Below are 26116 nucleotides of genomic sequence, written 5' to 3'. Positions count from 1 at the left end.
AACTGAACATCCAACAACAAGAAAAAAACTTCAAAAAACACAAACACGTGGAGACTAAACAACATGCTACTAAACGACCAATGGATCACGGAAGAAATCAAAGAGGAAGTTAAAAAGATACCTAGAAGCAAATGACAATGAAGATATGATACTCCAAAACCTATGGGATGCAGCAAAAGCTATTCTAAGAGGAAAGTTTATAGCAATACAAGCCCACCTCGGGAAACAAGAAAAAGCTCAAAAAAAAAACCTAACTTTACATCTAAAGCAGCTCGAGAAAGAAGAACAGACAAGACCTCAAGTTAGTAGAAGGAAAGAAATCATAAAGATCAGAGCAGAAATCAATGAAATAGAAACAAAGAAACCCATAGAAAAGATCAATGAAACGAAAAGCTGGTTCTTTGACAAGATCAACAAAATTGACAAACCCCTAGCCAGACACATCAAGCAAAAAAGAGAGAGGACTCAATTCAATAAAATTAGAAATGAAAAAGGAGACGTAACAACGGACATCACAGAAATGCAAAGGATCATAAGAGACTACTATATGCAACTATATGCCAATAACATGGAAAACCTAGAAAAAATGGACAAATTCTTAGAAAAGTACAATCTTCCAAGACTAAACCAAGATGAAATAGAAAAGATGAATGGATCCATCGGAAGAACTGAAATTGAAACTGTAAAAAAAAAAATAGATAAATTGAGGCATATTAAAAATGTTAAAAGAGTTCCCATTGTGGCTCAGTGGTAACAAACCCGACTAGTAACCATGAGGTTGTGGGTTTGATCCCTGGTCTCACTCAGTGGGTTACGTATCTGGCATTTCCATAAGCTGTGGTGTAGATCACAGTTGCAGTTCAGATCCAGTGTTGCTGTGGCTGTGGCATAGGCTGGCAGCAGCATCTCAGATTCAACCCCTAACCTGGGACCTTCCTTATGCCACACATGTGGCCCTAAATAAAAAGAAAAAAAAAGTGTAAAGTGCTTACTAGATAATTTATTGATTAGAATCAGCTATCAATCCAGATGTGGTTAGGAGCCCTCCATCAAGAGAATCCAGGGAGAAAGTATAAGAACAAAGAAAGGAAAGTATTTGATTGGCTACATCTTAAAGCCGAGTTGGCCGTGATTGGTTGTCCTTAGCATTTTGATTTTGTAAGCTTGAGGCACTTACTGGCTTATATTTTGGCTTACTTACATAGCCTGCTGTGGCATTAGAGCCACCTCAGTCTAATGGCATCCTTGCTTAATTAATTTAAAAACATATACCACATTTTGTTATCTATTCATCTATTGATAAACTCTTGGGTTCTTTCCACCTTTTTCTTACTGTGAATAATGCTGCTTTTGGAGTTCCCATTGTGGCGCAGCAGAAATTAATCCGACTAGGAACCATGAGGTTGCGAGTTCAATCCCTGGTCTCGCTCAGTGGGTTAAAGCTCTGGCATTATCCTGAGCTGTGGTGTAGTTTGCAGACGTGGCTCGGATCTGGCGTTGCTGTGGCTCTGGCATAGGCCAGCAGCTATAGCTCTGATTAGACCCCTAGCCTGGAAACCTCCATATGCCATGGGTGTGGCCCTAAAAAGAGAAAAAAAAAAGACAAAAAAATAATAATAATGCTGCTTTTGACATGGGTCTGTAAATATTGGTCCAAATCCTTGTTTTCAATTCTTTTAGGTATATACACTGACCTGGAATTGCTAGATCATGTGGCAATTCTACAGTTAATTTTTTTGAAGAATCTCCCTACTGCTTTCCCCACCATCTGCACCATTTTTTTATTCCTACCAGCTCTTTCTGCTTCCTACTCTTACACCCATACTTCTAGCTTATGAAGCCCTCTAAAGCAGGTCTGTGACTTTTTCAGTCTTTGACCCTTTAACAACTTATACAATACCATTCCCAGAAAGAGTGTTGAGTACAGGACTTGCTCATTGCGATGGAGGTCATGATGTTTTCTTTGGGAAGTTTACAAATGTTTAGACATGGAATTCCTCTAACCATCATTCTTTCTTACCTTTTTTTCCCTCTACTGCAGGAAGGAAAGAGAAGTATAGTGTGCCTCTTTGCATATTAATTCAGTGTTTCAGAGTGACAGGCTGCTATGGACCCCAGTGTTGATTTATGATAGCAAGTACCTCTTTGGCAGGCTGAATCTACATCTGCAATTTAAATGACTGCTTACAAAATGGAGCCTTTTCTTCTTAATATCTAATTAGATGCAAAGGCTAGCATTGTAGTTGGGGAAAGCAGCTGTGTCCAAAATAGAGTTCTGATCTCATTGTGAGACCTTATCATTTGTGGAACAATCAGATAAGCACTTGGTTTAGGAATACAACTCCGACAGTGTATACATTTTAAAGCAATGCACGCTTGTATTCAGCAGTGAATTCTGCCCTCACTTTAGGAAATTTGAACAGAAATAGGGAATTCTGCTTTTGGTTCAGGCCTGGAGACAGAACTGTGCCTTCAGAAATATATGTGGGGAGTTCCTGTCATGGCGCAGCCTAAACAAATCTGATTAGGAACCATGAGGTTGTGGGTTCGATCCCTGGCCTTGATCAGTGGGTTAAGGATCCAGCATTGCCGTGAGTTGTGGTGTGGGTTGTAGCCATGGCTTGGATCCTGTGTGGCTGTGGCTGTGGCTGGCAGCTGTAGCTCTGATTAGACCCCTGGCCTGGAACATCCATATGCCACAAGTGTGACCCTAAAAAGCCAAAAAAAAAAAATAGGTATATATAGGATACGGGTTTCTCATGTAACTCCCTTTTTTTTGTACTGGCATCGCCCCTGCTGCTGTAATCTTGAACATTTTTAGAGCTAAAGCTGTCAGTTTCCCTGGTTCTGGGAACTGTGTGAGGTTCCCAAAATAAAAAGTAATATGAAAATACTCCGTTCCCATGCTTTCCAAATGTTTTTATTTGACCTTTGACAGAGAAGGTCTGAGCTGGGTGTAAAGGTGCTTCCGTATTGAAACATACTCTTTTTGCCTCACACCCTAGCCTTTGACCCAGGCTGGCTGGGTCATAGGAAGCAGAGGCAGTTACTCTTTGTATAAGCCAAATGTTCACATCATTTGCTGTAGAATCAACAGTGTGTCATTCAGGGTGTCCTCCTCCTTCCTAACACTGCATAGCACAAATCACAAGTTCACATGGAGGTCACCCTCACTGGCCAACAGCAGGGGCTGTGAGGTCTCTGTCAGGTGAGGCCGCCCGGATGTAAGCTGCATTTGGACCAAGTTCAGTGCATTTCCACTCTGTCCCTCCTCCTCCCACCCCTTCTCCTTAGTCTTGCCAACTGCTGCTTGAGATGTTTTCCCCTCTGTTTAAAACCTACTTAGCACTAAAGCCAAGCTACAGGCAAGCCTTGAAAATAAATTTGCAAGGGCTGATTTTCATACTGTTGGAAAAAAACCTTAGAGTCTTTTTGGAAGGCTCTGTCTCCCAGCAAATTGTCTTTTAGGAGCTTCTTCCTCCCTTGAGTGCCCTTAGCTGGATGCTAAGGAACAAACATAGTGAACGTTATTGATATATGGCGGGTATATAATTGGTATACAGAGTGGTATATACATTCCTTTGGAATAGAATATTCTTATATGAGTAGCTGCTACCTACACCTGGTGCTCCTCTACTGTTTTGAATATACACACTGTTGACTTCAAAGTCCTCTGGTATATTAAGCAACCCACAGGAAGAGGAACGATGTATTAGAGAGGTTGAGTCTGATAAGCCCAAGCTCCCGATCCCTCCCACTCCCTCCCCCTCCCATCAGGCAGCCACAAGTCTTTTCTCCAAGTCCATGATTTTTTCTGAGGAGATGTTCATTTGTGCTGGATATTAGATTCCAGTTATAAGTGACATCTATCATATGGTATTTGTCTTTGTCTTTCTGGCTCATTTCACTCAGTATGAGATTCTCTAGTTCCATCCATGTTGCTGCAAATGGCATTATGTCATTCTTTTTTACGGCTGAGTAGTATTCCATTGTGTATATATACCACATCTTCCAAATCCAATCATCTGTTGATGGACATTTGGGTTGTTTCCATGTCCTGGCTATTGTGAATAGTGCTGCAATGAACATGCGGGTGCATGTGTCTCTTTTAAGTAGAGTTTTGTCCGGATATATGCCCAAGAGTGGGATTGTAGGGTCATATAGAATAGATTTACAAGGAGATCCTGATGAATAGCATTGAGAACTTTGTCTAGATACTCATGTTGCAACAGAACAAAGGGTGGGAAAAAAATGTAATTGTAATGTATACATGTAAAGATAACTTGATCCCCTTGCTGTACAGTGGGAAAATAAAAAATGGTAATAATAATAAATAAAAAAAGGAAAGAGGTTGAAACTGACATGACATTGTAAATCAATATAATACAAATTTTTTAAATTAGAAAAGAAAAAAGTTGAAATCAGAATTCTGCCATTTTCTGGGTAGGTGACATAGGAAGTTGTTTTTTTGTTTGTTTGTTTTTTCTGTTTTTTTTTTTTTTTTAATCTATGTGGTCACAGAATTTGTGCACAGGCTTCCTGAACTCTGCAAAATACCTGACAGTACCTGGCCCATGCTAGGTGCTTATAAGAATCAAGATCCCTTTCCCCTTCATGACTGATTTATTGTTGTCTCTCCTTGACATCAGATTTGACAAGCGAGAATTACCCATTACTGCAGACTACAGTGACCTAATCTCTCACCCTTCAGAAAAATGGTGGCCGATGGTATTTTCTACCTTCCTGCCAAATCAGACACACAACTGCTGCTCACTAGCCACAAAACAGGAGGCCTCGTGGACTTCAGGCAGAGAGATCACACTTTACTGAGACAAGCAACTACTCTCATCTAAGAAAAATCCTTATTCTTGACACATTCATTAGAAAGTATTCAAAACTCAAAGTTGGAAATCATCTAAGAACTCAATGCCCACATGTTGTGGGGAGCACTGTGTTCACAAAAATTCTCATACTGATGCTAACAAATGTCTTCATCTATTCTTTGATATATATCCCAGGAAATGACTCCTTTTAATACACCTGTGCCTACAGAAAATAGCTCAATTTTAAATAGTGAAATTTTAATGTAGAAAAATGATGTAAAGACTGGGTCAAAACTGTGCAAAAAAATCATTTGAAATCACACTTGAAAACCTTAAAATCAATGGTTAACTTTTTTTTTTTTTAATGTGGTGTTTGACAGACCCAGACTTAAAGAACTTGGGAATTTTCTGTTTGGATTTACATAGATGCATTAATAAAGATACATTGCATATTATTTTATTTTATTTTTATCAAAGAATAGTTGATATACAGTGTTATGTCAATTTCTGCTGTACAGTATAGTAACCCAGTCATATGTATATGTAGAAAAACCATGGATATATATATGCATGCATGTATAAATATATAGTATGAGAAAAACCATGCATATGTGTGTGTGTGTGTGTGTGTATATATATATATACACACATGCTTTTTCTCATACTGTCTTCCATCATGTTCTGTCCCCAGAGATTGGATATAGTTCCTGTGCTGCACAGTAGGACCTTGGTGTTTATTCATTCTAAATGTAATAGTTTGCATCTACCAACCCCAAACTCCCTGTCTGTCAATTCCCCCTCCCTTGGCAACCACAAATCTGTTCTCCATGTCCATGAGTCTATTTCTGTTTTGTAGATAAGTTCATTTGTGCCATATTTTAGATTCCACATGTAAGTGATATCATATGGTATTTTTCTTTCTCTGTCTGACTTCACTTAGTATGAGAATCTCTGGTTCCATCCATGTTGCTGCAAATGGCATTATTTCATTCTTTTTATGGCTGAGTAGTATTCCATTGTGTATATGTACTATATCTTCTCAATCCATTCATCTATGAATGGACATTGAGGTTTTTTCCATGTCTTGACTATTGTGAATAATGCTGCAGTGAACATAGGGATGCATGTATCTGGTTATATGCCCAGGATTGGGATTGTTGGATCATATGGTAGTTCTATATTTAGTTTTCTGAGGAACCTCCATGCTGTTTTCCCATAGTGGTTATACCAATTTACAGTCCCACCAACAGTGAAAATATAAACCAGTTTTCTCAGATTGCATGCCTTATACCTAATACATGCATAGGAAATGTTATTTGGTTTAGTATAGCCAAATTAAGATTGTTGCATGAACCACAAAAATCTCTTCTCCTCATTGTCCATGGTCCACCAGGAAGAAATAAGGTGAAGACACTGAGGCAGGTCATTCGGTACCTTTAGAACTAATAGAAAATAGCACATATATAAGCTTTCTGTGTTAACTTTTTGGGGGTAGCTTTTAAAAACTGACTAAAAATTGATTATAACTATTATACAAACTTGAATTGTTAAGTATTTCTAGATTTAAATGTGCATTTAATTTTATTCTTGAATAAGACATATGGTGAGTGTTAAATGAAATTTATAGGTTTCAGCTGGTTTTAAACCAGGGTTGCGATGGGAAAGAGCAGAATTCATTTTCATGTCTGTAAGTGGGTGGCTGGTGGAATTTTCTTAATCTTTCTGAATGGGAAAAATGTATGCAGTCATTTTTTTTTTTTAATCTAGGGGCCTTGGAGTGAATTTGTTTTTGTCTAAAATGAAAGAAGCAGCAATTCATTTTGCCATTGTCAGTACTGCAATGATTCAGCAAAATGTAACTTCTCCTAAACCCACAAATCTAGGGTTTGAAAGGATGGCCAGACCTGATCACTGTCAGCCTTTCTCCAGCTAACCCTTCATCTGGTTCAGGAATTTTCTGGCCCATTAAAAATCTGTCCACTTTTCTCTTAGGACTTAGTGACTGTCATTTGATTGGTTTATTGCTAATTCTGATTAATAAGGAATTCAAATTCCCAGTTACGGGAAGGCTACTTTTCCTTTTTTTAAAAAAAGTTAACTGATTTGTTTTTGGCTCGCACTTTCCGATTCAAGGCTTCTTCCCCATTAAAACGAATAGATTATGAATATTCCCTTTACCAAGATGGAATTGCCAAGTACTCACTTTCTTTCATTAAATTCAGCTGTCCTATCAATACATCCATAAGGGTACAAGCTCCAAAGGAGAAAACAAGACTCTGAGCTCCAGCCCTTGAAAATATTTTTCCCCAGACTTCAGGTTTTAGAAGAAAGACTTTGAGAAATCCCTATTTTGTATTGTCCTTTACATTTAATGATTGCTGCTCACATATACACATTTGAAAGTATCCCTGAATTAACCCCAAATTAATGGTCTAGAATGGAGATCTAAGGAAGCGTTCTTTATCAGCTATACTTTACTAAAAAAAAAAATTAAAAAAGAAAAAATTACCTATATACACAAGCAATGCAGTGATAATTAATAAACACTATGGCAATATTATTTTTGTTTCTTTTGAAAAAGATTTTTTCCAGTGAGGACTAATATAGAAACAGGAACTGATCCATCTTAAAAAAAATTCTAAACATCCCTCTCTCATTTGAGTGGGCTGAGGAGGCAATGATTTACTACCCCATGGCAGTTCCAGAGAGGTTTTTTTAAATTTCTAACGGAATCCTTAAAAACTTCCAAAGATCATTTCCCTAAGAGCCATGCAGGTTTGTTGTTTCATTGGCTACTTCATCAGAGTTAAAGGAAGTTCAAAACTCATTCTCTAGGGAAGCTCCATTTGTTCTGCCTGATAAAAAGGAGAGTCTATTTCTTATACAGGATTAAGGTTGTGACCTTACTTCATATGTGCTGTTGTCTAATCCAGAGGAACTGAGAGGGATCTGAGCTTTTGCAAACTTGACCCTGCCCCTAGAGCTGTGGGACAAGTCTATAGACGCTCAAGTCACCTGTAGACTAAGACACTAAGGCACTCTTTTCAGCTTCAGACACATTTTCACATATAGGAGCAAATACCTTCAATTTACCTAATGACTATATATCCCCCCAAAGTGACCAGGACACATGGTCTGATCATTATAAGGGCTATAAAATAGAAGATGTGGGAGTTCCCGTCGTGGCGCAGTGGTTAACGAACCCGACTAGGAACCATGAGGTTGCGGGTTCGATCCCTGGCCTTGCTCAGTGGGTTGATGATCCGGCGTTGCCGTGAGCTGTGGTGTAGGTTGCAGACTCGGCTTGGATCCAGCGTTGCTGTGGCTCTGGCGTAGGCTGGTGGCTACAGCTCCGATTCGACCCCTAGCCTGGGAACCTCCATATGCCGCGAGAGCTGCCCAAGAAAATGGCAAAAAGACAAAAATAAAATAAAATAAAATAGAAGATGTGAAAATAAAATTGTTTCAGAAATTCCAGGGTGGATGGTCAGAGTTGTGATGTGCTAGGCCTCTTTTTATATAAGATATCACTTGAAATCCTTTCAGTTATGTAAAGTAAATCTGATCATCCTCAAGGGAAAACTGAATTGCACACTGAAAATATGTGATTGTCTGCAAGAAATTGGTAATAAATTATGACATCCAGGCTGAGTAGTTTGTTTCCCCCACAAGGCCATGCTGCCTCTTTCATGGTTTAGGGATGTACAACATGTAGATTCTTGATACAAGTAGTGCTGTCCCAGAGTAAGAAATAGGCGAAGTGAAAGCATGAATAAACAGCTGAGATGGGACACGTAAGGTTGACCTTAAGTGTAACATTTCCAAGAGGAGAAAAAAAAATACTTTGTCCAATTTCAGGGCTTATGGTAGAACTGATATTATGTCATAGCCTCTATTTGTTCTGTGACAAAATTTTAAAATTATACACTCTTTTTCAATTAAAGAAGTTTACTATCCCATCGGAATATTCTGTACTATGACTTATTATTCTGGGAATAATCAGAGATCAATAGCCTTTGATCTGAAATTTTTCTGTCTTGTGTAGGCATTAGAGCCTTATAGGACAGAAGTTTGGAGTTATTTATACATGACTTTTATTGCATAATGTCTGTTTTATTCAATTGTCTCAGGCTTTACCCTGAGACAGAAATGGCAATAGAGAAGCCAGAAAAAGCAAAGGAAATAAATATACCATTTGGGGGCATCTTTGACTGACTTTGGAGAATACTAATAGCACTGTCCAAAAGCTTCAAATTAGTATAATATGTTTGGGGAATTGACTTGAGAGCCCAGGGATGGCATAAGCCCTCCTGACTGTGGGTGTGAGACACTTGAACAATTATAATGAGAAGAGAACAATGGGTGACGAGACAGATACGTCCTTCCTGACTGTTCCTTTTTCTTTACCTCTCACCTTGACACACATGTATATAGTCAGCCTGTTACTGCTTTTGGAATATTGACCTCAGATAACATGTCCAACATGTAAATGAGAGCTTTATTGTATGCAGAATTCTGCTGAATTATGGCCCAGATGTAAATTTTCATTAAAGTTTCCAGAGCTATGTGTGTGAGTTCCAGCCATCATAGCAGAATGGCTACTTTGTGATGACTTAACTCAACAGGCACATTCCAGTAAGATCCACATTTGTACCAGGGCAGAAGACCAGCTGCTGTCTTTTCTTCCCAACAAAGAACTCTTGTGTCGGAACAAAAACTCTGTACTGTATGCCTAGCAGCAGAAGGCAGTCTGAGCAGTGATGTCAAAGTCTGCCATGATGTCACCACGATTCACAAAGAATTACAGTTAATGCCATGTGAAGTGAGGCCAAATTCAACACTTTCCCTCTCGGGTACTTCACAGTCTTCGAGACAGAAGCAAGGTCAGAGATCAGGCCTTTGTATAATTTTGTTTCGCATTCTCCAGACATCCTAATTTTGGAAGCAGGGAGGGAAAAGACAGCCTGTTAAAGAAAAGTCCCCCAACCACATGCCAAGAATGAATTCTGGTATCCGTGTGCACAAATGTGTAATTCTTGGGATTTCTGCTGAAGACTGCTAGACAAACACATTTAACTAAAAATGTTATGCCAAAAAAAAAAAATCCAGATGCTTTTAGCCATAAATTTAGACAAGAATTTGATCCATACCTTGAAATAAGAAAGGAGCAAAATAAAATTAGACTGGTAGCACCTGAGAAATCTAATAAAGATTAGAAATAACACTTAGTCATTCTCTGGGAAAAAATGTTTATGAATGATACAACCAACAAGGCATTAATCTCCAAAATATATAAATAGTTCATTCAGCTCAATATCAAAAAACAACAACCCAGTCAAAAAATGAGCAGATGATCTAAATAGACATTTCCCCAAGGAAGACATAGAGATAGGCAAATGAAAATGTTCTCAACATTGCTAATTATTAGAGAAATGCAAATCAAAACTATACCTCACACTAGTAAGAATGACCATCATGGAAAAGTCCACAAATAATAAATGCTAGAGAGCATGTGGAGAAAAGGGAACCCTCCTACTCTATTGGTGGGAATGTAAATTGGTGCAGCCACTATGGAGAACAGTATGGAGGTTCTTTTAAAAACTAAAAATAAAACTACCATATGATCCAGCAATCTCACTCCTGGGCATATGTCTAGAGAAACACATAATTCAGAAAGATACATGTACACCCCATTGTTCATTGCAACACTATTTACAATAGCCAAGATGTAGAAGCAACCTAAATGTCTGTCAACAGGGGAATGGATAAAGAAGATGTGGTACATGAATATAATGGACCATGTGGTACATGAATATAATTTTTTACTCAGCTATAAAAAAAGAATGAAATAATGCCATTTGTAGCATAACCTAGAGATAACCATACTAAATGAAGTAAGTCAGACAGGAAAGACAATATGATATCACTTATATGTAGAATCTAAAACAAATAATAGACATGAACTTATCTGCAAAACAGAAATAGACCCACAAACATAGAAAACAAACTGATGGTTACCGAAGGAAAAGGGGGTGGGGGATAAATTAGGAGTTTGAGATTAACATAGACACACTACTATATTTAAAATATATAGCCAGCAAGGCCCTGATATATAATAGCACAGGGAACTACACTCAATACTATTTAATAACCTGTAAGGGAAAAGAATTTGAAAAAGTAGATATTTGTATGTATACATAACTGAATCACTTTGTTGATATTGTAAATAAACTATACTTTAATTTAAAAATTATTCCCCCCCAGAAAAGATTAAGTGATAATATCAGGTCACATGTTTTTTTAATTAGAAAGTAAAGGTCATGACATTAATATTTGGGTTTTTCTCTCAACTCTTTTGAATCTTCTATAAAATTCTTTAAAAATAAAGTATATAAAAGGAAAATAAAGACTTAGTCATTCCCTTTTTAACTTCAAGGGTGTCTATCCAGCCATTAAATAGATTCGATTCTTGATATCAAGAGAGGCAATATAGGAGTTCCCTTGTGGTGCAATGGGTTAAGGATCCAGCATTGTCACTGCAGCAGCTTGGTCACTGCTATGGCTCAGATTCCATCCCCAGCCTGGGAATTTCCACATGCCGTCAGTTCGGCCAAAAAATAAAAAATGGAGAGGAGAGAAAAAAGAAAGGCAATACAGCAAAAACTCTTTAAAATATTTGCAATCTAATTAATTCACTGCCCTTTCCATCAGCTCTCATCAGCTCACACCCCCTCCTTTCTTCCATTTACTTTGTGATGTAAAGAAGTAAGTACCACAGAACCAGTGGCAATCCCCCCAACATCACTAGAATTAGAGAGTAAGCAAGCTATGAAGGGTCATGGGAAAATATCTTCAGCTAAAACATTAAATAAGGTAGAACTAGGGCCTTTAAAATAGCACCTGACCAAATCTCGTTCCAAGGAACCAGGTCCTTCTTTAGACTTTAACTGCAGAGGAGGCTGGAGTCCTGACCCCTTGATGTGGTTGAAGGAGGGTGGATTGGAGATACAGAAGGACAGCCCTGGTCCACCCAGAAGACCAGCCAAACGGCTAGAGCTCCCGCAGTAGTGGGAAGCATCAGGTCAGGGACTGCACAAGCTAACACCCCTTAGGAGGAGCCAAGAATCAGACACTCATGTCTGTACAAAGATGAAGTACAAAATGAGCTTCCAGGTCCAGAGTTGGTGTCAAAAGCTAGGGTGTGAATTCCAGAGCACTGTACCTTGTGGAAAAGAGGTCAAAGGAAGACTCACTCAAAAATAATAAGCATGCACTGCTCAAGCCCATTTTGGAGTGGTGGGTGAAGAACTAGAGACACAGCAGGCAGAGTCACGAGTGGAAATTCAACTCAGATTATGGTGCTATCAAATGACGCATCCATAGAGATCTTTTTCTTTTTTGACAGAGAGCTCTTTTTTGGTCTTTGGAATTAGCAGCAGAGAGTATACGTGATTAAAGCTGTTATTATGTTCTGTGTTAAGATAAGAAGACAATGTCTTGGAAACCACAATCTCTGCCTTCCACCTGTAGTCTTGTCTATATACTGAATTCATTCATTCATTCCACAAATTTTCACTAGTTGCTTATATTATTAGACACTATGACCTCGTTACATTCTAGTAGGCGATAGAAAATAATGGAAACATTACATTTAGAATAGGTAGGGAGTGAGGTCTTGCTACTATATCCAGTCTCTTGGGATAGACCATAATGGAAGATAATATAAGGAAAAGAATGTATATATATATATGACTGGGTCAGTACTGTGCAGCAGAAATTGACACAAGAATGTAAATCAACTACACTCTAATAAAAATAAAAATGTAAAAAAAAGAAAAGAAGCAATAAGTTTGACAAATGAGTAAATTATAAGTGCCATCGAATAAAAAGAAAAAATGGAACAGGGTAAGATACCTTGGGTCTGGGGAAGGAGGCAGGTTTAAACAGTCTGGTCAGGGTAGGCGTTATTGAGAAGGTGAAGGTTTCCAGTAAAGACTCAAAAGAAGGCAAGACACCTGTGCTAAGGTGTCAAGCAAAGAATGTTCCAGATGCAACAACCAGTGCACTCCTAATGAGAAAGTGCTCGGAGTGTTTGAAGAACAGCAAAGAAATCCAGAGGGAGGTGAGGTCAGAGAGATAACTCAGATGATCTTGGACCTAGTGGGCCATTGTAAGGATGCTGGTGAATCCAGGAAGAAATTGAAAAGTCCTACCAGTGACTGGTCAACCCCAGGGGTGAGCACCATGTATGGCAAGAGTGCCTCTGGAAAATCTTTGCCTGGAGGAAAGGTAGTTAATGCCTTCACATAAATTTTTTCCAGATGGTGGTGTATTAGGGTGTAGGAGAGCTATACCTCATCCATTTAGCCTAATAACCTGTGGGCATATACCAGTATTTCCTGTGGCATGTGTGTGGCTATTGAACAAAAGCAATTGTTTTTTTTTAAGTCACTTCAATTGCTCCCTCAAAAAAAGAAATCCTTCCCATTAAAGATATATTTTCAAAGCTACTGTATTCAAAGATCCTACTTTTTACGAGGTGCTTACAGTAGAGCTGTAGGCTAGTGTTGCTTTGGGCAACAAAGTGTAGCCAAAACAAACACATTCCTTTTCATTCTTCTTGTCTCTCCACTGCCCTTCAAACCCTTAAGAGGAACATGACATAACAGAATAGAGGGATCACTCGATGATATAGTACTGCACAGCCTGGATTTCAACTCTGGCAACACCAATTCCTAGTAGTGTGATCATGGGTAAATTGTTGAATCTTTCTGAGTTCAGTTGTATTTTTGTAAAATAGATATATATTTAGTTTATTTTCAGGGATATTAAAAGAATTGAGTAAACTAGACTCATTGTGGTGATCATTTCATAATACACACAAATAGCAAATCATTGTGTTGTACACCTGAAACTAATATAACATTAATGCCAATTATATCTCAATTAAAAAAAAAGAAATAAGCAAGACAGTATATATTGTCTAAATAGAGCGAGTGTTAGACAAACACTAGTTTACTTTCCCTGCTCTAAGTGGCTTTCCCTTCTGCCACTCTCTTCTTTCACGCCCCTGTGACCTTAATCTTACTGATCTCACACCCTTTCTGTTCTCACCTGTTTTCCTCAAAATCTGATTAAACCTGTTCACTCGAGATTGGGACCATGACTACTATTTATGTGTATTCCCCATGGTACCATAATGCATAGCTAGCATAGTACCTTATGCTCAGTTGATTTGGTTTAATTTAAGCATAATCACCGACTTCATGTGTTACTCCTCCCAAGGGCATTTGAACAACAAACAAAGGACTACACCAAAGGTTCCCAACTTTTTAACACAAAGGGGTCCTTATTTTTTTCACATAGGCCTTGTGTTTTGGAAGTTTCCATCAACTCAAAACACTGCATGTATTAAGTAATCATTTGTTTTCTCATTTTATGACTTCAAGACCTGAGTACAATTTAAAAATAAGGCAGTAAACATCAGGATTTGGTTTATTTGTATAATGAGATGGTTGAGATTTGGGGGACCTTATATGGTTTTATTTCAGGTAAAGATATTTCCATTAGACTTTGGAAATATTAAACATAGCTCATGGACCACTATTAGCATCTTTGTGAATGACCAGGTATCCTATTTTCTCAGCCTGAGGGGGTGTGGAGGACAAGTATAGATGAGAAGTGGTACCTTCCTATTTACTTCCTCTGTGTGCTTCCAAGTCACATAGTACAGATGAAGCCTTCTGTTTACCCCTGCACATAAGTCTGGCTATGGAGGTGTAATCTTGGTAAGACTGTTCAACCTTGTTATCATCATTGCCGTAATAATATTGACTAGTGTCTTTCCATGGTTCACAGGCATCCTACTATACCTTGTGGTCAGGAATCCCAAGTTGAAATTTGGGTTTTGTTAATTACTAGCCATGTGACCTTGAGGAAGTTGTTTATCTTCTCTGAACTTCAGTGTTATACTCTGTACTTGAAATCATTCACATCTTCAGAAAGTGTTCCTCTTAAGAGAAATATTTTTGGAGAATCATCTAAAAGACAACCAGTTCATTGTTCTAACTCTGGAACAGTAAATTGGTTGAGTCTCCTTGCAAGACAGCTATGGTCTATTGAATTTGTCTTCTAGATCACAATAATATCATAGATGATCTGGGGCCACATAAAACCTCAGTGTCCAAGAGCGCTACAGATGGTTAGCAATGTCCATCATGGAACCAGACGGGAAAAATAGCTGCAGGTGTGCCGAATTTTTGCCAGCTCAGTTCTAAGTGCCGTAAATTCTATCCTTAGATTAAGTTAGACCACTGCAGTGCTCTGTACCTGGATGATTTGTTTTGCTTCTTAAAATTTGCTTTTACCAAATGTTCCTTGACTATTTTAGGGTTCATCAATAGTTACTGAAAAGCCAGTTCCTTGAAACTTCTTGCATTTATTTGCCCAGATGTTCTTGGGACATTGTTCCATAGCATTGTCTTTCCAAAAAACTCAAAGCAGATATAGATCTAGGATTTCAGTACTTTGAGTAATTATAATTCTCCTGAGCCAGTTTGCCATTCATTAATTACATCTATATGGTGTCCACTGTAAGGAACACATTGTCCCACACATTTTCTACATTTTCTAGAAGACCCAGTAGAATCTGTGGCCATTGTAACTGCTCATATTTTCCTCTTTTCTAGGAAGCTCACGTCCACATCTGTGACCCCTATATAGAAAATGTGTAGGACTTCACAGTCTGTATTTATGGAGCTCTCTCATCTCTGACTTTAACTCATCTTTTTGACCCTTATTTTCTTCTTTGTCCCATTTCCCCCTTTTTATTGTTTGTTTTTGTTTTTTCTTTTCAGGAACTATCTTTATTGGCTTATGAAGTGTTTGAACTCATTTTTTTTTAATTTAAATATAGTTGCTGTATAGTATTATATAAGTTACAAGTGTACAATCTAGTGATTTATAATTTTTAAAGGTTATACTCCATTTATAGTTATTATAAAATATTGGCTATATTCCTCTTGAACTCATTTAAAATACTAGCTTCCTGGTATTTATTATCCCCTTTATTTTTTAGAAGTTTTATTGTGTTATGTGTATATGCTATAAATCTTTTTTATAAAATGGTAAATCATAAACAAATCAATCAATGTCTGAATCTTTTAAAGATAAGGTTAGAGAGCTACTAGGTTTCCCTGTTAACATAAATAGTAAATGAGTTGTAATGTATGTATGAGCACACTTTCCCCCATAAAGTTCTATCTGCATTAAATAATTATAAATAAGAGCAGCTGTGATCAGACTTGCAGAGTTTCGTTTTCCATATTTGTCTTTCCCAGTGCTGAAAATAAAGGGATTTAAAAATTTCTTACCTCATGGTGTTGGATCAAGAAAAGCTTGACATCACTGGCTCAGTATTTGATGCTAGAAGTTGAAGTCCTTATGGGAAACCATTTGAAATGTGGCCAGTGTGAACCCATCTAAGCATGTCAGTCTGGGGCATGGCATCTGCTTGTGGATTGTATTTATTTACATTCTCCAAATTATCCGTGCAGTGATCTTTCTTTTTCCTGTGGCTCCTAGTGAAGACATTTTATTATACATATCCCAGTGTCTAGAGAATTAAAGTCTTGTGTTCTGTCTGTTCACTTGATATCAGCTATGTAAGGTAAAGAGAGAAACCCCCATCAGCACATACTATAGGCCTGATGCCTAAAATCTGCCTGACATGCTCAAAGTCTGTTAGCCAACTTGGACTGGATGTTACAGTTTTAGTTTTTTGTTTAAGGAGAGTTTAAGTCGTTCCCTTTAGTAAATCCTGAAAAAGAATGAAAAAAAATCAACTGTGTTAAGTGCTTGTTCCCTGCAGGAAACAGAAACTGTGTACATGTACATGTACATGTATATGTATATATATGCAAAATCATACATTTAAGACAGACAAACAAAAATTGATGATGGTGTCTAAAAACATCTTGGAGCTTCTTCTTTTTTATATTATATGAGACAAAAGTTTTATTTAAAAAAAAAGCAACACTGTGCATTTTAGTTGAGAATAGGTTAGACCACCATATCGATCTGACATCTTATAGCAGAAAACCAATAAGTTTTATTAGAGCAAAATATTCAGTTAGTTTTCCACCCTTTTTAAAAAATTTCATGCAGTCACCAAAGTTGTGAGTGGTCATTATCTCCCTTTAATGTTTTGTCCAGAATGGGTTGGGTCTGGGAACTCAGTGACCCAAATATTTTCTTCTGTGACATTTCACTTATAACAAACATAGGTGCACTTGGGTGTCATAAAAATACTAGCCCTTTACAGTAATTCTTGTTCGTGCACCAGGACAGAGGTTTAGGTTTGGCCTCTAATTGTCATTTATAGTATATCTGTTTCTCTGTGACATAGACACATGCAAACATACATATGCACACACATGCACATTTTTGTACACATGTATGTCATCAACCACTGCACTCTAAGGTTTCCAGTGTATAACCTACACTGGAATTCGTGGAAAACCATTATGTTTGGTGCTATGTATTTTTTTGATTCACTAACATTCATTTTGTATCACAAATGCCAAACATTGTGCTAACCAACAAAAATAGAAAGATTAAAAAAACAGGGGCTCTCAAATAGCCCATCATCTGCTGTGGAGACAGACATGTTAATAGATTAAACTCAATATAACATATGTATATAAAAGAAACCCCCAAATAATATTGGCTTAAGCACATAAAGAATCTACTCTCTCTTTAAAAAAAAAAAGAAGTTGAGGGAGTTCCCATCGTGGCTCAGTGGGTTATGAACCCTCCTAGTGTCCTGTAGTTCCATCCCTGACCTCCATCAGTGGGTTGGGGATCGGCATTGCCTTGAGCTGCAGTGTAGGCTGCAGACGCAGCTTGGAGCCTGAGTTACTGCGGCTGTGGTGTAGGCCCACGATTGTAGCTCAGATTTGGCCCCTAGCCTGGGAACTTCCCTATGTCAAGGGTGCAGCTCTGGAAGAAAAAAAAAAATCTCAAGATCTAATCAGTCCAGAACCAGACTATCCCTTACTCTCTTTCTCTTCACTCTGCCATCCTTCCATTCTTAAGATTGTCTCATTTTTTTCAAAAAAACAAACAAACAAACAAACAAAAAACACCTGGAGCCAACAGGAAGGCAGGCAAGCAGAGGGACCTTCCCCAACTAATTCAGCTTCTGGTAAGCAGTCTTACTAGAAGTCCCACACAACACTCCCACTTTAATTTTACTAATTACAACTTGGTCACATAACCAGTGAGAAATGTATTCTATTAACTGGATATATTACCACCCAAAGCAATATTGGAGTTCTGTTACTGAGAAGAATAGGATGGATGGATACTGCATGGCAATTAGTACTCTCTGCTATATGGAGTTATGAACAAAAGGTTGAGGAAGCATAGAGCATTAAAGTAGCTAACTCTGGAATCTGAAAAAGGATTTTTTGAGGAGGAGACACTTAGCTTGGGATTTGAAAGATGAATAGAATTTTGTCACATAAAGAATCGATGAGAGCACTCCAGGCAGAAATAATAGCATGTGCAAAGGCACCAAGGGATCGGGCATCATACTTGCCAACTAAGTCCATTTCCGTATTCATATTTATTCTTTTCTCTGTTATTAATGATAGTACTTAAAGTAATTGTTTAATTTTTAATTAATGTTTATTCAAGTTCAACAGATTGAGATAATGTCAACAATGATTTTTCTGATATAACTGCAAATGATTTTTCACTTGGACTAAAATAAGAACATTTTATATGATTATAAAGTATTCCACATTCTAAAAATAATTGAGTTAGAACATTTTGGCATCTTAAAAAGGAATTGATACAGAAAGAAAAAAAAAACTGTTGTGTCAGGGAGATGTTTGTCTTTTCAATTCTGAAGTTAAACAAAGCCCAGTTAGAACTGACTTGGTTCATATCCTGGGGTCCTAAACCCACACTGGGAGCACTAAGTTGGTGGTCTGGCCAAGTGAGCCATTAAGTATGTCACCTTCTATTTAGCTCTTCCTAAAATGACAGTTACTTTGGATCTACGAAGCTGGATTGTTCTTTTCTTGAAATGCTTTGGAATCATAGGCAATATTTAGAATTAGAGAGAGATTTTCATGATTATCTCTTTTTTGGCTCCTTTAGAGTTATCAGAACCCATGAAAATTTTTCTAGGGAAAGTTAAGTCCTTTGAGAAACCTGAAATTTCTTTTAAATTGGTGGTCTCTTAATTGAAAGTGCATCTCCAGTGTCCTGCATTTGTACCCTCTTCTTCTCATGATTTCTGGTTTTGGTAGCATAATTGTGCATGGATGATTTCCTATCTTTACTGCACATATGCCTTTACTGGTGAGCCTTGTCATTTGTGGTGTTTTTGTTTCTGGTTGTGGCCTTTTATGCCTAGAGAAATTCCTTTAGTATTTGTTGTAAAGCTGGTTTAGTGTTGCTGAATTCTGTTAGCTTTTGCTTATCTGTAAAGCTTTTGACTTCTCCTTCAAATCTGAATGAGAGCCTTGCTGGGTAAAGTAATCTTGGTTGGAAGTTTTTTCCCTTCATCATGTTAAGTATATCATGCCACTCCCTTCTGGCCTGCAGTTTTTGCTGAAAAATCTGCTGATAACCTTTTTGGGGTTCCCTTGTATGTCATTTGTTTCTTTTTCCTAGCTGCTTTCAATATATTTTCTTTGTTTTTAATTTTGGTCACTTTGATTAATATGTGTCTTGGGTGTTCCTCCTTTGGTTTATTTTATATGGTACTCGTTGCACTTCCTGGATTTGAGTGAGTGGTTCTTTTCCCATGTTAGAGAAGTTCTCAGCTATGCTCTCTTCGAATATTTTTTCCTCTCCGGTTCTCTCTCTCTTCTCCTTCTGGCACCCCTTTAATACAGATGGTGGTGCATTTAACATTGTCCCAGAGTTTTCTGAGACTCTCTTCATTTCTTTTCAATCTTTTTTCTCTTTTCTGTTCCACATCAGTGATTTCCACTAGTCTGTCCTCCACATTGCTTATTTGTTTTTCTGCCTCCTGTATCCTGCTGTTGGCTGCTTCTAGTGAATTTTTTATTTCAGTTATTGTATTTTGCATATATAGCAAAAGAAACCATCAACAAAACAGAAGGCAAACTACTAAATGAGAGAAAATACTTGCAAATCATATATCTGATTGAGGTTAATATCCATAATATATAAAGAACCCATACAACTCAATAGAAAACAAACCAAACCAACCAATTAAAAAATGGGCAGAGGATCTAAAATAGTATTTTTCCAAAGAAGATGTACAGATGGCCAACAGGCACATGAAAAGGTGCTCAGCATCCATGTTCTACCTGGAAGTTGGTACCTTTTGACCACCTTCACCAATTTCAGCCACTCTCAATCTCCATCTCTGGCATCTACCCATCTATTCTCTGTATTTATGAGTTTTCTGTTTCTCTTTGGATTCCACTTATACATGAGATCGTATAATATTTGTCTTTCTCTGTCTGACTTATTTCTCTTAGCATAATGCCCTTAAGGTCCATCCATATTATTGCAAATAACAGGGTTTCTTTCCTATTTAATAGAAAGATTATATATATATATATATATATACACACACACACATAGATCAATTTAATCATCTTCCCACAGACACTTAGATTGTTTCCATGTCTTGACTATTTTAAATAATCCTGAAATAAAAATTAGGAGTGCAAATAGCTTTTCAAGGTAGTGATTTTGTTTCTTTAGATAAATATCCAGAAAAGGAATTGCTGGTTCATATGATGGCTCTGTTTTTAATTTTTTTGAGGACCCTCCATACTGTTTTCTATATTACACCAATTTACATGTCTACTAATAGTGTATGAAGTCTTCTTTCTCTCCACAACTTCACCAACACTTGTTATTTATTGTCTTTTTGACAATAGCCATTCCAGCAGATGTGAGGTGAGGTTTCATTGTGCTTTTGATTTGTACTTTCCTGAGGATTAGTGATGTTGAGCACCTTTTCATGTGCCTGTTGGCCATCTGTACATCTTCTTTGGAAAAATACTGTTTTAGATCCTCTGCCCATTTTTTAATTGGTTGGTTTGGTTTGTTTTCTATTGAGTTGTATGGGTTCTTTATATATTATGGATATTAACCTCAATCAGATATATGATTTGCAAGTATTTTCTCCCATTTAGTAGTTTGCCTTCTGTTTTGTTGATGGTTTCTTTTGCTATACAGAAGCTTTTTAGTTTGATGAACCTCTCTTGTTTATTTTTGTTTTCATTGTTTTTGCTTTCAGTGTCAAAATTCTTACTTTCTAATTAGCTAGCATCTAGGTATGTCTGAAAGATGTAATAAACCTCACAGCAATAGCTAGTTAGTTAACTCTAACTCCTCATTGAGATATCAGCTCAAAAGACTCTTCCTCAGGAAAATCCTTTCTGGCCTTCCTAAACAGATTAAATTAACCATACTTTGTGCTCTCAGAGTATCTGTGTTTTACAGATTTCATCATAATTATCATTCTGCATTTACTCTGTGTGATGATTTGAGTAATATTTTCCACCACCACTAGATTTGAAGTCCCATGAGGTGGACCCACATGTGACTGAATTCACCATTGGGTTCTCCTCCGAGCACAGTGCCTGGCTCATAACAAATCTTCAATCATTGTTGGCTGAATGATGAATTTTTTTGTCTTTGTAAATGAGTTACTCCTATACTTCCTTTCATACTGTTCTTAAAATGAAGGAATGAATGCAGAGTTGTTCAGCTCATGTATGGATTAATCTATTGATAAAAAATTTAAGAGTAGGCATTCCTGTTCAAGTCATTTGATACGTTTTAAAACAGGTTGTTTGGGAGTCTCTGCTGTGGTTCAGCATGTTAAGAACCTGACATAGTGTCCATGAGGATGCAGGTTTGGTCCCTGGTTTTGCTTAGTGGGTTAAGGATCCAGCGTTGCCACAGCTGCCTCACAGATTGATGATGCAGCTCAGATATAGTGTTGATGTGACTATGGAGTAGGCTGGTAGCTGCAGCTCTGGTTCGACCCCTAGCTCAGGAACTTCCATATGCCGTAGGTATGGCCCTAAAAAGAAAAAAAAAAGAATTTTGAAGATAATTTCACTGCAGTTATAGGGAAGCTCATCAAAGAAGTCCTGAGTCAGAACATGCTGCGCTTCGCATGAATAAAGCTTGCTTAACTTTTGAAGTGACCTCACTGTAGCCTCTGGACATACTGAAGTCTAATGAGGCTTGACCACAGTGAATGCTTAGCAATGGACCCCCTGCCCCACTTCACTCCCCATTTACAACCTGGGCACTGTGTTTTCCTGACATCTTTACATTTCAAAACATGTACAACTGCTGAAGGAGTTGTTATTTTGTCATCAATTTTAAAAGATGCTTGTATGTTTTTAGAGGAAGGGTACACATTACCATATTTTAAAAATAGCATATATATAACACAATAGTTGTATTTTTCAAATCTTTGCCTAAACATGTGTTTCCAATTATAAGTTGAAGGTACAAAAAGTGAAAATCAAGCCTCAAAGAAAGACTATACTAACAACCAGACTTTTGAGAGACAGGATGGGTTGACGGGACATTATGGAGTTAAGCCCCTTCCAGTGTCACTACACTTCTCATTTTATTTTGTCAAAGACAGTAGTTGGAGTAGTTTGGGGGTAGAATAAGCCTTTTGATATTTGACCTAACTAGAACTCTAGAGGTATAACTTGGTTTAATTTGAATCTGAACCATTTTACCTTGAACCTTGGAAAGGACAGATTAAAGATACAAATGAGTTTGTCCATATAATTGATGAAGACTTGTGATGTTAAGCCTGACTTGGACTAAGCACAAATGTTTTGTTAGATGTATTTAGAACTTGGCTACTTATTAGCTAAGTGACTTTGGCAAGATTCATGACCTCATCTATAAAATGGGGATATCTTGCATGATTGTTCTGAAAATGAATGGGATGTATGTATTGTGCCTGTCACAGGCCAGGGCCATGCAATAGCTGGCACTCACTGTTAGCTATCTCTCTGCCCTCCACATCCACCCTCCTTTCCCACCACACACTCGTCCACTAACTTGTCAGCTGAGTCTGTGACTCAGCTTCTCTTTTCTTATTTGAAGTGCTGGCTATAAAAGGGAGTATTATGATTATCGTTTAGCAAATATTTATTCAAGTCCTACAGTTTGGCAAGCACTGTTCTAGTTGCTTGGAATATAGCAATGAATCCAAGATATAAAAACCTCACCATGTTACATTCTAAGGAACATATACGACATGGAGATTACTCATAAAACTTCCTGCTGTGCTTAACTCACAGTTGTATTTTTTTATGATTTGGGTGAACCATGATTATTGATAGTGGGAATTATTTTTGACTTAAGGTCTATAATGCTAATAGTTTAGTATCTTCCTCTATCCCTCACCTTCTCCTCTTCCCTCCATCCCTCCCTCCCATCTTTCTTTCTCTTTGTATATTTCAGTACATTTGAACTATAAAAAATGTCTTCACCCAAGCTACATTCTTTTCCTCCTTAGCCTGCTTCACATTCCAATCGAATTCAGTCCCCTTTGAGGGCAGCACGTTTTTAGCCTTCTCAAAGACAAAGAGAGGCCCATTTGGTGGTGATGGGGCTCACCACAGACCCATCTATCAGGAGACACCTGGTTGAATTGTACATCTCTCTTTCTTGATAGATCGTTGGCTGTGATCACCAGCTGGGAAGCACCATCAAGGAAGATAACTGTGGAGTCTGCAATGGAGATGGGTCTACCTGCAGGCTGGTCCGAGGACAATATAAATCCCAGCTCTCTGCCACCAAATGTAAGACACTCCAGAGATAGAGCAATCTTGGGACCTTCTGACTGGTTATGCTCCTCTGGCTTAGCTCCTTGCAGCAACTAGGGAATAACACATCCTTCAAAATGAAGATGAATTGGAAAAAACTGGATTAGTTTAGGTGGGACAAGTCAGGTCACCCATTGCACACCCCAGGAGGAAACCTTTGCTTTGGAGGCACATTAGGAGAGAGCTAGACAGGGGTCTAGATATGCTCTATGGGCAAGTGTGATCTTTGCCACCCAACGTGAGGATGAACTGCATCCTGGCCCCTAACTGATGCAGAGTCTGACATGCCTGATGGAATAGAGAAGAGAGGGCAGACCAGAAAAAGTTCTCTCCTGCCACCTTTAAATCACATGATCTTCATCTACAGAGTGACCTTTGATCAGTCCTTCTCATGGGTTTCTCCAGAGTTAAGCCTAAGCAGTGAGGAATTCTCATTGTGGCTCAGTGGTCATGAACCCAACTAGTATGCATGAGGACTTGGGTTCGATCCCTGGCCTTGCTCAGTGGGTTAAGGATCCTGTGTTGCAATGAGCTGTGATGTAGGTCACAGATGCGGCTCAGATCTGGCATGACTGTGGCTGTGGTGCAGATTGGCAGCTGCAGCTCCTATTCAACCCCTAGCCTGGGAACTTCCATATACCATAGGTGCAGCCATAAAAAGACAGAAAATTTCTTTCTTTTTTTCCTTTTTTTTTTTTTTTTTTTTTTGCTTTTTAGGGCCACACCTGCAGCATGTGGAAGTTCCCAGGCCAGGGATCTAATTGGAGCTGTAGCTGCCAGCCTACACCACAGCCACAGCAACACAGGATCCAAGCCACATCTGCTACCTATACCACAGCTCATAGCAATGCCAGATCCTTAACCCACTGATCCAGGCCTAGGATTGAACCCTCGTTCTCGTGGATATGAGTTGGGTGTGTTACTGCTGAGCCATGATGGGAACTCCTGAAGCCATTTCTTGACTGGCAGGTCCTCATCTCTTTGTAGCAGCTGAATAAGTATGTGATTGCTATACATGTATATGCCAGGAACTTTACACGATCATCTCATTTAATCCACATGACAACCTTATAGTAAGATACTGTTTATCCCCATGTTATGAGTGAGATAACTGAGGCTTAGACATATTATGTCACTTGTTCATAGCTACACATCTATAAAGTATCAGAGCCAGGATGTAAGCCCAGAGTCTGAATCTAGAGCCTAAGCATGTCTTTGTTCCTCTGGACTGCCCCACAACCTTGCTGACTGTTTCCATGGCAGAACGTTTGTAAAGCACTTAGATGGGTTGAGGCAAAGTACCTCAGGTGTCTACCCAGCTAGTTCCTGCTAGGGTAGAGGGTAGATGTTCTCAGTATACCTGAGTCAACAGCAGGGTCACCCAGCAATTCAGATCATTTTGCAGTACACTCTCCTCTGTGACAATCACTGTTCTAGGCACTGCAGCAAATGTAGATGGAAATAAAACAATACTTGTACTCAGACCCATGCATTTTTTACAATAATTTGACCTTATTTGTCATATTGCCTCAATTTTGGCATTGTCCAGAATCCTCCAGCTGATCTTTAACAAGTACCTCTTTGCACCCACCTCCTCAGGTTTGGGAGATGAGGATGAATATCTTTACTGAATGTGATTTTGTTCTCTTTACTTGTTGACTAGCTGGAAGAAAACATTGACCATGTATGGCAGGGGTGGGGTAGGTTATGGCTTTAGGCGGACTTGTAGGTCAAGAAAAAAAGACAGTGTGCACTGGAGAACTGTTCTGAGAAGTCAGGAAGTCCAAAAGGACTAGGCTTTGGGGACAAAGAGGGGGCAGGAAGAAAGATTAGGAACTTTTCAACCCATGAAACATTGGAGGTGCCAGCTTAGGGAACTCTCTCCATTCTCACACCCCTGCAGGCGGTGAAAAATGTGATTCTGGGAACAAAACAAAACCAAAAAAGACCCAAGCAGAGAGAATGATGAAGGGCAGGGTAAGTTAGACATTGATATAGTACATTCAGGTGAGGATTTTTTTTCCCTCTGGTCGTGTATTGGTAGTTTCTTCTGTAAGATGAAAAATTAAAGAATTTAGAAGATGAAAACCACAGAAGAATAGAGGTGTAAATCTTTCAAGGATCTCTGAAGTCAGGGCAGGTGGCTAAAAATTCAATGTTATCATTGCTATGGCTCAGGTCACTGCTGTGGCATGGATTTGATCTCTGGCCTGGGAACTTCCAAAAATTTTTTTAAATCTGAAAATTAAAAAAACAAATAAATTGGAGTTCCCACTGTGGCACAATGGGGTAGCATGTCTCTGTAGTGCCAGAACACAGGTTCCATCTCCAGCCTAGCCCAGTGGATTAAAGAATCTGGTGTTGCCACAGCTGTGGCATAGGTCACAACTACGACTCTGATCTTTTCACTAATGCAGAAATTGCTTA

The 26116-nt window shown here is 38.3% G+C and overlaps 1 protein-coding gene across 28 annotated transcripts in view; it reads left to right on the top strand.

Moving 5' to 3' along the window:
- Positions 1-26116, top strand: part of ADAMTSL1 (ADAMTS like 1) — a 1005193-nt gene that overhangs the window by 669599 nt on the left and 309478 nt on the right. For 21 of the 28 annotated variants that reach the window (XR_014821152.1, XR_014821150.1, XR_014821112.1 and 18 more), the window contains one exon: positions 23539-23665. The exons of the other annotated variants lie outside the window; for them this stretch is intronic. Coding sequence is in view for 8 of the 21 variants with exons in the window: in XM_021074260.2 (XP_020929919.1) it covers positions 23539-23665 (127 nt within the window). In the remaining 13 variants the exon portion in view is untranslated. The remainder of the gene's footprint in view (positions 1-23538; positions 23666-26116) is intronic. 28 annotated transcript variants of the gene reach the window in all.

The sequence above is a fragment of the Sus scrofa genome, chromosome 1 (assembly GCF_054392235.1).
Source record: "Sus scrofa isolate SSC_HxYL_T2T_F1_AM1 chromosome 1, Sscrofa_HxYL_maternal_Yorkshire_Landrace_v2.0, whole genome shotgun sequence".
NCBI lineage: Eukaryota > Metazoa > Chordata > Mammalia > Artiodactyla > Suidae > Sus > Sus scrofa.
The sequence above is the reverse complement of the archived record's forward strand: the minus strand, read 5'-3'. Positions and strand labels throughout refer to the sequence as shown.